General features: G+C 31.6%; 1 protein-coding gene across 1 annotated transcript in view; it reads left to right on the forward strand.

The window, feature by feature from the left end:
• Positions 1 to 621: 621 nt before the first annotated feature.
• LOC143248143 (uncharacterized) overlaps positions 622 to 12,598 on the forward strand; it is a 34,879-nt gene continuing 22,902 nt past the window's right edge. Inside the window, exons 1-2 of the mRNA XM_076496574.1 lie at positions 622 to 753; positions 2,219 to 2,360. Of these exons, the coding sequence (XP_076352689.1) occupies positions 622 to 753; positions 2,219 to 2,360 (274 nt within the window). The remainder of the gene's footprint in view (positions 754 to 2,218; positions 2,361 to 12,598) is intronic.

A 12,598-nucleotide genomic window follows, 5' to 3' on the forward strand; every position in this document is an offset into this window, starting at 1 on the left:
TGTCCAGAATCCGACATTTTCATATTAACTTCATTTATAAACTTTTTAAAAAGATCACGAAGAGTATAAGTGTTGTAATTCTAATATGTATACTTACTTTTATTCTAAATACTTACCACGGAAAAAACCGTTTTACAGGTGCTTCTGGCATTCGATATTCCCGGTCAGAAAGCAATAAACTATCAATATGGAGCTATTTTCAGACATCGGAAATAAATCATTAAATGACTCAGGCAGTACACGAAACATGTATTCTAGGAATCTATTATTTTAATAGAACTTTCAGTAGAACTAAGCTTGTGATTGTCTCTAGATGAAACCACTTTTGCACATAATTAGGAAAGATTTATCACTTTGAAATTTGATCTTCTATGTAAACGATTGCTTTTTATAAACTATATGTGGTAACTTTCATATGTGTATGTCAAAAGATATTGTTATCTGGCCCACCCATCCTTGGCTCCGATCACAACAAATATATGTTTATTTAGCTGATGACTCCACAGTCTCGAACAACTAATATTTTTTTAATTCTTTCTTTAATTTTTTTAGTTTTCTTGTAAACAACTTTGAGTTTTTTTCATTAAAAGTGTCAAATATTTACATTCTTGCCTTGAAAAAATGGCAACCGAAGCACAAGGTCAGACCATGTACCTATACCTGAAAACCACTTGCTTTCCACGTGGTCAGTTCTATGTTGGCTGTTCAAGAGCAGGATTTCCAAGAAATCCTTTTATTTTTGGCCTAGATTTGGTTTGATTTGAATTTCGCTCAAAGCTACTCGAGGGCTATCTGCGCTAGCCGTCCCTAATTTAGCAGTGTAAGACCAGAGGGAAGGCAGCTAGTCATCACCATCTACCGCCAACTCGTGGGCTACTCTTTTACCAACGAATAGTGGGATTGACAGTCACATTATGAAGCTCCCACGGCTGAAAGGGCAAGCGAGTTTGGTGCGACAAGGACTCCAACCCGCTACCCTCAGATTACGAAAAGAGTGCCTTTATCACCTTGTCATGCCGGGCTAACACTAAGAGTCTAGAGAAGAATTAGTAATGTAAAGGTAACACCATATCTGCAATGCGGATTTAAGCTGGTGTGAAATAAAGTGGTTGTGAAGTGTTCAGAAATTAGATAAATTCGTTATTAAAGAACGCTTATCTTAGGATATGAAAAATTGCTTCCTTTATATGTATTCGTAAAAAACGCGCATATAAACCACAAAATACAAAACTCAAAATTTTTATGTACCCCCACATGTACCTAATGAACATCCATATTGATTTTGGTGAAGATCCATCTACACCCTGCGAAGTATTTACGCGAAGTATATAAATATTATATTTATATAGATTCCATATTTTTACAGTTATATACGATTTTGCATTTATAACTTTAAACTGAATAATTCATCAGTACTTATATAAATTGCGTTCAAATTCCACCAAAATTAGAAAGTCACAATTGCGTAAAAAATTAAAGATTCATTTTTCATTATAAAAACCAATTCCCATAACTTTCACTTAGGCAGCTAGAATTAAACTGAAAGAGTGAGTGGTGAGCCCATGTATATATATTACTATGGTAAATTCTAAAAGGTTCATGAAAATTCTCATAAGTTCTACAACATTCTAGAAAGTTCTTGAAAATTCTTGTAAGCTCGAGAAAATTCTCTATCAGCTACACAGCACTGAATCTACCTGGAATGTTCTGGAAAATGGATAAATTTGAAAATTTCATTACCTAGGTCACAAAAGCAAAGTTTTAAGAGAAAAATAGGTCTTTTCCATTTACTTTACAGTTATTTGCTAAACACCTATATTTCTGAGAACTAACTATGAAACACTTACAGGTGAAGTTACTGCATGAACTGTTAGTGAACACAATTACTTTTCAATCTTTAAATATGTTAATTTTAAACCTTTTTTACCTTTTTTTTTGTTTACAAAACAAGGATTCATGATTTTGGTATTAGAATATTCTTGATTTTGTCAAAAATATTTACAAGCGTCAAAATTTGTTCCTGAACAAATACTCTTCTACTATAACATTTTCATATCTCGCTGAATGATCACTAAGATCATCTGTAATCTTGAAACATTTAGATTAATGAAATATACGAATGAATTAGGCAATGAACGTTTTGTGAAGTAATTTGTTATTATAAAGCTACAAGCTTTCTCCAGACGCATTCTGCTATGTATGTGGCCGATTTATCAAGACAAGAACGAAAAAGTACTTTGTGGCAGCATCTGCTAAAACGTGTGAAGCCTACAAGGCATATTTTGGCATGCCTATCGGCGATCAAGACAAATTCTGGGCACCTCATTTTACCTGCGAGCACTGCAAAGAAACTCTACAAGGTAAGACGGACAATTTTTGCTTGCTTGAATAGTAAGATTTTATATTATACAAATTTTACACCTTTTAAAATTTATTTTTTTAAATTTCCAATTGTATAGAAAACAATATCACATATAAAGTATTTTGCATTAACCTCTTACTGATCACTTATGGATGAAACAAATTTATTCTTCATAATAACAATTTTATTTTGCTCTTTTGCAGGATAATACAGAGAGGAAAAGAGAGCCATAAAGTTCGCTATTCGAATAATTTGGCGTGAACCCACTAACCACTCAAACAATTGCTACTTCTGCATGGTAGACCCTTCTAAACCTCGGGCTGGCAAGAATGAATCTGCTATCATGTATCCGGACCTTTCATCATCCATCGCCCCAGTGCCACACTGTCTTGAGCTCCCTGTACCAACTCCACCAAAGAGAAAGTAGCCACCTTCAGAAGAGAGCAGCAAATCAGAATAGGAAGTAGACGTTGAAAATCCAGGTTACAATTTCAGAGGTGCAGCTGGTGAAAGAAACCCATCCTATCCCAACCAAAGAGACCAAGTCTTGGTCTAACAAAGTCCAATGCCGAGACTATATTTGGGGGCTGATACGTAAAAGCGATTTACATTACAGTCGCAAATCTCGAAACACTATTCACTTTTAAATATTTTTGTATAACTTTAGTATAAATACATGTAAGTATTGATTCATATGTTGTTTAATTCAGACATTATGTAAATGAAAATGTGCAAATTTGCCCTTTTTACATAAAAAATAGGTTAATTTCTAAATTTCATTATCCAGATCACAAAAGTTTGAAGGGAGTAATGGCTATTTTCTATGATTTTACAACTTAAGCAATTAAGAAATAACGCATACTATCCAGGAACAAAATTTGTTTTACATAGTGTAATTATTAGAAATGTAGGTGTTTCACATATAACTTTTAGAAATAAAGTTATTTTGCAGATAACAATTAGAAATATATACATTTCACGGATAATTATTAGAAATGTACGTGTTTTACAGATAATTCTTTAAAATCTAAGCCTAATATATGATATAAGCCTTATTTCTTCTCATGTAGTGTCAAGTTTAAAGTATTAATACGATATCCCACAATTCTAGAGTATCTGTATCATTCCTATTCGACATTCGAGGTGGATAAACTCTTCCACTCAAGCTAACTTTCCCAAATCTCCATATTGCCTTTAACCTAGAAGATAATCCAGGAGTGTAGTGATACAAAAATAGGGGCAAAAGTGAATAAATATTTATTGATATGTTGTGACGTACTTTGAGATAAAGGATCAGCGCAAATTTAGTATCTTTCGCAATTATTTTTACGAAGACTTCATCTAACGAAATACAAAAACTTGGACATGAATTATATAAATTTGATCCGATTATAAATATATATTATTTTGTAAATTTGAAAGAGTGTAATGTAGTAGGATATTTATGTTTGTGTGTACTATACCCTAGCGTAATTCATGTGCTTCATTGCGTAAAATCGATCCCAGTTTCTGCTATTCCACATCTTCAGAGTAGTTATATAAGCTATAACTCATAACACTTTTGTTTAGTATATTTATATCTGAACTTCAACAAAGTTCGCTTATTTTTTATGATTTTGCAATCTTATTTGGCATTTTTCAACGTTTACAACCTAATACATTGTTTCTTTCTTTGTTTTGAAACACAAAGCTAAACAATAGGGTCATGTGTACTATGCTTATCAAAGGTATTGAGAAATATGGATTTTAGCACAATAAGCTTTCAAACATACCGCTGAGCCAGTTAGGGGCGCTTCCTGGAATACGTTCGAAAGTATACCATTAACAATACTAATGACTGTAGAAGCTGTGGCTGTATGACTCGCAGCAATGTATGATAATTATAACTCTTTTACTACGTATTTATGAGAAAAATGTTCATGAATTGTAAAATATTCGTTTATTGTTCAAATATTTTCAAAATTTTGTCCCATATTTTCATGACTAACATAAGTAACTGAATTTCTGGCGGTATCATTTTTTTCTCACTTTTAATATACGTGTCCTAGAAGGTTCACACTGTTGAAGTTTCTGCACAAATAAAAATTCCATGGCAGCTGATACACGTAACTTGACGATGTACTAATTCCTTTATGTTAAGTATGTCATATTCAGTAAAAAAATTAAGGATCTGTGTTCGTATATAGAAACATTTATAAAAAAAGAATTTTGAAACTTAATTCTTATGTTATATATTTAATAATCTCGTCATTAATATCAATCATCATGGGTTCTGGAATGCTAACATCAAAGGATAAGTTTTATTTATCAATCCCATAGGTCTTTCTTTAATGAGTTCCTTTAATGTTTTGTTTTGTTTTTATCTCTCAGTTTAATCTTCCCACTTCTTGATACAAAAACAATAAATGGTAATTTAGATGTGTCTTCTTGGGCCTTGAACCGTTAAAATTTCGTTATAAAAGAAATTTTCTAGCTAAATGTCTTGAGAGTAGAAGTTAAGACTAATGAACAGTGCAACTCTGTACTGTGTTTATTCTATTTCTGTATATAACTGTACGCAAGGGACGTTTTAATATCCTTACTTTGAAATCTATATACTAGCTTTGTATATTCTCTAAAGTTCCAGACACTTTTATTAGTAGGTATCTAATAAATATACGTACCACAACTTCTCAATTTCATCTTTCCTACCTCTAATGACATATGGAGCAGCGATTTCTTCAACAAACAAACTTTTGTAAGACAGTCATATAAATAATTAGAATTATGAAACTACAGAAACAAAGGTAATAATGTGATGTAATATAACAAAACTAAAGCAAACTGTAAAGCTCTGCTTAATTCATTTGTAGTTCTACAGTTTACCACATTTTATAATTATTTGGTAAATAAGTATTTACAATTAATTATATTAATTAATTTATAATTAATTGAAACATTTATTTAACAAATTAATTAATAATTACTAGTATTAGGAAAGCGGCTCCAAATAATTTTAATGAGACCAAACTGTACAATTAGGATAGCTGTTATAATACGTAAAGCGTTCAAAGCAAATTTCTTATAATCTCATTTTAAACAAACATTAAAATGGACACAACAATAATTTCCAGAAAAACATTAAATCACAATCCATTGCGGAAAATCTTTTCTCCATTTGATTTTAAAACAAAACAAGATATTTTTCGAGTTAACTTAATATATTTTAAATATACAGATAGAAGAATAAATGGTCATATCTAATTATTAGTAATAACTTATTTTCTGTGATAAAACTAAACTATAAGCTATCTACTGTATGAGATTTAAGTTAAAAAGTGAATAACATATATTTCATGATCTGTAATGGCCGATTCATTCAATCGCAGGTACACCGTCTTTCAAGGTATGGAAAGTTATAAAAGACAGTAATCCTGAAAACATATAAGTCTTTTCACAAGGAAGACTTTTGCGTGACATCTGACCTCTTATAGAAAAATAAATAAAAAATATAAAAGAGTGACATTATAACGCCTCCAGGGGTTAAATAACGTTTTTTTTGTCGTTGTTTATTTCTGAAAGTTGGTTGATTTTTTTTAAAGTACCACTTACACTTTATCTGCAATTTTGGGTTTGTATAATGTTCGTTGAACTTACCTCTATAACCGCAATTACACTTAGTGTCGTTTCTCTCTCTCGCTCTTTTTTTTTTCTCACCACTGAGAAGTAGAACACAACGTGAACTGTCAATACCGCTCTAACTTGATGTGTATAAAAAGAGTAAAAATAAAACCGTCCAATCCCATGTAAATACGTGTGACGTCACGTGGAACTGCTAAACTTCTGATCGGAAAACACTCTGTAGTCAACCCAGACAATAAGGTCGCATAGCAACAGCGAACATTTATAAGGTAGCACGAAACCATCAGAGTTGGCTTAACTTTAAACAGATGAACTACTTTCTAGATGTTTTCTTTGATTCTTTCACTGACTGAACGTTATACAGGAATTTTGTACTTTGGAACCCTTTCAGTCACGAATACCAGGTATTTAAATAATTAAATCAAAGGCTTTGGATGATATTATGTTTTATATTAAATGTATTTAATTTGATTCCTTCCTATATTATGGTAATGTTTCGATGCTCTGAAGATAATTATTATTTACATTTAATTTATAACCTCTCTATAAGAAAACATTTAAAACCTGGTCACTTTTTATTATAATGATTATTCTAGACTAACAGCTCTCAGTGAGATAACTCAATTCTACACCTTTATTGTCGTCAAAGATTTTGGTGTACGTCTAGCTTTATTTTAGGTACAGTTTTGAAATTTCAGTCACTTTCAACCACTGTTTGATTTCTTCATTTTATTTGGTATCACCTGTTGATATTATCCATTAAATATGTTTCACAATTTATTAATATATAAATAATACGTTTCATAAATATAAGTCTCGAAGTATAACTTAATTTGTTAATTCAACAGTAAGTTTCATTGTTATCGGAGTAAGCAAACTTTATCATGTATCACGAACCACGTGTTATTCAAATAATTATTAATTATAAAACAAATGGTAGAAGCATATTAGCTAAGACTAATAAAACATTACGAAAACGAGTTAATATACGTTCTTAGAGCAAGATACCTACGACAGTAACCTGTCCCAGTTAAGTATTTATTCAATCTAATTTCCTTTCATCATAAGTATCATTTAGCTGACTCTCTCTGTGTATCTTTGTTCTTTAAGAACGTTATACATTTAGTTTACATATTTAACATCTAAAACAAATACGAAGTCTTATTTCAGTATCAAAGCCTAATATCAGTTCTATACTTTTCTCTCTGTCTGTTCTACATTAATTCATAGGTCTGTAAATCACTTTACAGAACAAGAAATCTTTGTTCTTTAAGAACGTTATACATTTAGTTTACATATTTAATATCTAAAACAAATACGAAGTCTTATTTCAGTATCAAAGCTTAATATCAGTTCTATACTTTTCTCTCTGTCTGTTCTACATTAATTCATAGGTCTGTAAATTATTATGTTTCCAGTTATTTGACAAGGCTTAAACCCTACAAACGTACCATAGAATTCATGAACTCTGTATCGTTGGTGTAACCATAAACCTTGAGAATAATATTATTTAACTCATCCCATTACACTTAAATAGTTAAAAAGGTAAGGGCAATTTCGCCAACGTGTGTGGCATAAAAATTATTTTAAGTTGGTCCTTAATTATTATATTATTTAGGTAAATTATTATTATTATTCGTAGTAAAGTTTTAGAGAGTTAGAGAGAGATATTGAAATGTATAGAGTCGGCTTCACTGCATTAAAAACGTCTGAGGAGGCAAAGACTCTTTATAGCTATTGTAAACGATTGTGTAAAAAACTAGAATGGAACACGTTTCTTCTGAGTGTTTTTGAGCTCCATGTTTACCCTATAGGTGACGAATTTTTAAAGCAATTGTAGGGGAAGATTAATTCACTGAACTAAAGTACTATATTTAAAACATGTGAATTTAGCTACAAAACTAAAAGTTGGTCTCACATATAGCATTTAGTTCACTTGAGATAATAAATAACATTACTTACTTACGTGAAAACTATAACAAAAGTTGTAAAAAAACTTCTTGATGAATATATCTCTTATGCCTACCCCTTGCGTTTAAAATATTGACTTTTAAACAGAAATGGGCCTCCAAAAACAAAAAATGATGTAATGAGATACAGTATCAGAAATTTTCTTCAAGATAATACAACTTTTGCTTGCCTCTGGTGTTTGAAAGATTTACTTTTGAACAGAATTAAGCCAGTATAAACTCCCCATAACGAGGTAGTAAGATTCACACCAAATTATCTCTTTCTCCGTTTCTACATGAATTTTCTTCTTTAAAAAGGCAATGCTAACATAAGTAAGTGTGAGTGGTCCATCTGCATTATGTTAGTTACTGTTTTTCGATCATTTGTATATTCTAACGGCACAATGGAGTTTTTTCCAGGACCACTAAAACTTTATGAATAACTTAACGTTCAGGGATTCGTGTTCTCTTTGTTTTTTTTACCGAGACTATTGAAAGTTTGATATTACACACAATTACTAATGTGGAACAAGTAATAATCACTAAAATTGTCGTTGTTTATTGTTATTTTCTAGAGTATAGCTATATAATCAACAGTCTGCACTCAGTTAATCAAAACCTTGGATTTTATAGTTGAAAACATAAATTATCCGATTACCAACCTTGAAACGTTTCTAAAATTAACGAATGCATTTCTAAACTTCTTTTAATTTTCTGGCAAATAAAGTTTTAAATACATATCTCCTATTTGTACATTATTGTCTATATAATCACTACAAGCAGATAAAACTCATTTGTGGCCTTATAAAGTGACAGTAAAAAGCAAAAACTGCAGCGTCAACAGCGTCTATGTGGAGCTTATTTACATGAAACTATCTAGTTACTATAATGATTATTATATATCTATATGTTATAGCCCCCACCATCCAGAACTGGTTGGCTTGGTTACCGTACTTTATTTTGTAAGGTAACTGAAAACTCTCTGACGGTGTAACTTGTTTTAGGAATTTTGCTGGAAAATGAGGATAAAAAAATCGTCAAATAAAACAGTTTTCGACTATTTTTAGAGACAATCGTCTTCCCTCACCTTCAGTAGACTGCATCAAGTTTCTTTAACTCTTTCTATAGTATGTAGAAACTATTCAACAATCAAGTGGTCTACTTTATTTTAGAATTTTTTGCTCGAAAAGTGGAATAAAAATACCCTGAAATAGAGCGTATTTTTACTATTTTATAGTTGGTTTTAATTTTAAAAATACGAGCATTTAATCAGTTCAGAAAGTATGCATATTAGCATGTACTGATCTCGTTAGGGACTTAATAACAAAATAAGAAAGGAAAACATTATCTAGCATTGTTCTTTATAAAATGTTTTATTTTCTAAAAGCGTACTCTAAGCTAGTGTGTTTTAAAGCTAACTCTAATCTTAAATGGCAAGACTTACATATTTGAACTTCAAATCTGCATGAAGACACTTTTTAGTAATTTATGAATGAACTTCTTACTTGATACATAGTGACTGACTATCATTAATTTTTATTGTTTATGATAATTTAGAATTAACGGTTTTCCATATACAGAGATATATATTCCTTTAAACGTATAGTCTATGAGAAGCAAAGAGGCCCTGCATGGCCAGGTGTTTGGAAACTCTCGACTTGCAATTTGAAAGTTCGCGGGATCATATCCCCGTCACAGTAAACATGCTCGGCCTTTCAGCCATGTGGGTGTTAAAGTGACTGTACATTCCACTGCTCGTTAGTAGAAAAATAGCCTAAGAGTTGGCGGCGGGTGGTGATGACTAGCTGCCTTCCATCTAGTTTTACACTGCTAAATTAGGGACGGGTATCGCAGATAACCCTTGTGTAGCTTTGCGTGAAATTCAAAAATAAACAAAGAAAAAAAGAAGCAATAATCAGTGATGACGAGAAAACCCACTTGCAGAGAAAAATATACATGTAAATATATATATATGTAAAAACGGCTGGTTTGGATTGAGAAAGATTTGTTTTGTTTTTTTATGTAGAGGAGCGAACAACGTTTCGACCTATTCGGTCATCGTCAGGTTCACAAAGAAAGAAAGTGGTAACTGACCGATAGCTGACCACATGTTTGAAAGGGGTTGAGTAACTAAGTGTAGGAATGTAGAGGGCGTGCTTAGATGTTTCAATATATATATATATATATATTTTTTAAATATAGGTATAAAGGTGTTCCTTTGTATTGGTTTATTTTGGGCTTGAGTTGTTATATAAGTAATGCATATTTAATTTTCCGTTTGTTTATGTTTATTTCTTTATTTAGAGTTTGGGTGTTTTCTATGGTTATGTTGTGTTTATTTTATTTGCAGTGTTAGAAAATGTGTGAAGGTGACTTTTTGTTTTCTTTGAATCTGATTTCCATTTTTCTACTTATTTCTCCAATATAGAAGTGGTGGCAGTTATCACATTGTATTTTATAAATAATGTTGGTGTGGTGTTTGCCAGTATAGGTTTTACACAGTTTTGTGCCTGGTTTTTGAACAAATTTGGTATTAACTGGAATGTCATATTTTGTTACTAGTTTTTACCAAATGTTGGTTATTTTTCTGCTGATATCAGGAATATATGATATGCAGCAGTATATGGTTTCGTGATTTTTTAATTCGTGGAATATATTTTACTTTTATTAGTTGATTTTGCTTTGTCTAGGTGTGCGCGTATAATGTTTTCTACGGTTTGTGGAGGAAACTTACTGATGTTGATGGAGTATTGTTTTATGTTGTCTAATTCATCGTTAATTTTATCTGGTGAGCATAGTTTTATGGCTGTGTTTATTTGGTTTCTTAGTATGTTGAGTTTTTGCTTTGTTTCATGTGCTGAGTCCCAAGGAATGTATGGTCCAGTATGGGTGATTTTTCGGTGGATTTATGTTTTAAATTGTGTATCGGTTCTTGTAATTTTGAGGTTAAGAAATGATATTTGATTGCTTTCTTCCTGGTCACATGTGAAGTTAATGTTGGGATGTATAGAGTTAATGTGATTGAAAAAATTAAGTGTGTTCTGTAGATGTGAATCCCGCAATCGTGTCGTCTACATATCTGTACCACTATAGTGGTGGATGTAATACTGTTTTAACTGCTTGTGTTTCAACTTGTGTCATAAAACTATTGGTTAGAACTGGTGATACAGGGTTGCCCATGCTTAAGCCATTTGTTTGTGTATAGTTGTGGTTGTTGAGCATGAAGTTTGTCTTCATCGTGGTGAAGTCTATGAGGGTTACTAATTACTTACTGGGAATGTCTATAGATGTGTTAGGGTCTCGGATATAGAGTTCTAAGGCTATCTTGCAGGCTTCAGTGGTTGGGACTTCTGTAAAGAGGGAAATAATATCGAAACTGGCCATTAAGTCTTTATGATTAAGTTGATTAAGATTAGACTTGAAATTAAAAGAGTCTTTGATGGATGAGCTGGCTGATGTTACATATTTGGAGAATGCCCATGCTATGGATTTATCAAGATTGTAATTAAACGATTCATATGTGAACATTATTGGTCGTAATGGACAATCTGGTTTATGAGGTTTGGGGATGCCGTATATTTGTGGTGTGCGTGAGTCGGTCTTGCGTAGGTAGGAATAAAGTGTTTGTGAAATTGTTGGCTTTTTTTTTCATTTCTAGTAGTATTTTGTTTAGTTGCATTTCGTGTGTCTTTGTTGGATTTGTGTGTATTGGTTTAAATTTTTTTGTGTCTGAGAGAATGTTCTTCATTTTTTGGATGTATTCATTCGTGTTTATTATGACTATAGCGTTTCCTTATCTGCTTTTATAATTTTTATGTTTTTGTCTTGTTTTAGGTTTTTAATGGAATTAATATCATTTTTTGTAAGATTTTTTTTTAGCTTTCTGTTTTGTGAAATTATGTTGACGGTTTTGTGGAAAATTATTTGAAAAAATCTTTTAAGATGTTGTTTTTAGGTGATTTTGGAAAATATAAATTTTTAATTTTTCTGGGAAGTTTGGCTGTTGGATGTCAATAAAATTGTCGAAGTTTCCTTCTTTGTTGTTTATTTTTGGTTGTTTTCTTGTTTTTTGTTTTCTCTAGAAAGTATCACAAGTCTCCTGGCTCGGTCTTCTAAACATGTTTTAATTTCTAAGGAGGGAATGTGCTTCGCAATACCACCTAGGTACATTCCAATCTAGATACATTAATACCAAATTTATTCAAAAACCAGGCACAAAACTAAGGTCTACACTATGTAAAAACTACACTGACAAACACCACACCAACGTTATTTATAAAATACAATGTGATAACTGCCACCACTTCCATATTGGCGAAACAAAGAGAAAAATGGAAACCAGATTCAAAGAACACAAAAAGTCACCTTCACACGTTTTGAACACTGCAAATCAAATAAACACAACATAACCATAGAAAACACCCAAACACTAAATAAATAAATAAGCATAAACAATCGCAAAATTAAAGAAGCTTTACTTATACAACAACTCAAGCCCAAAATAAACCAATACAAAGAAACACCTTTATACCTATATTAATAAATATAATCAAACATCTAAGCACACCATCTACATTCCTACACTCAGTTACACAACCTCCTTCAAACATGTGGTTAGCTATCGGTCAGTTACCTTTTTCTTTCTTTGTGTACCTGACGATGACCG

The sequence above is a fragment of the Tachypleus tridentatus genome, chromosome 4 (genome assembly GCF_004210375.1).
Source record: "Tachypleus tridentatus isolate NWPU-2018 chromosome 4, ASM421037v1, whole genome shotgun sequence".
Classification (NCBI taxonomy): Eukaryota; Metazoa; Arthropoda; class Merostomata; order Xiphosura; family Limulidae; genus Tachypleus; species Tachypleus tridentatus.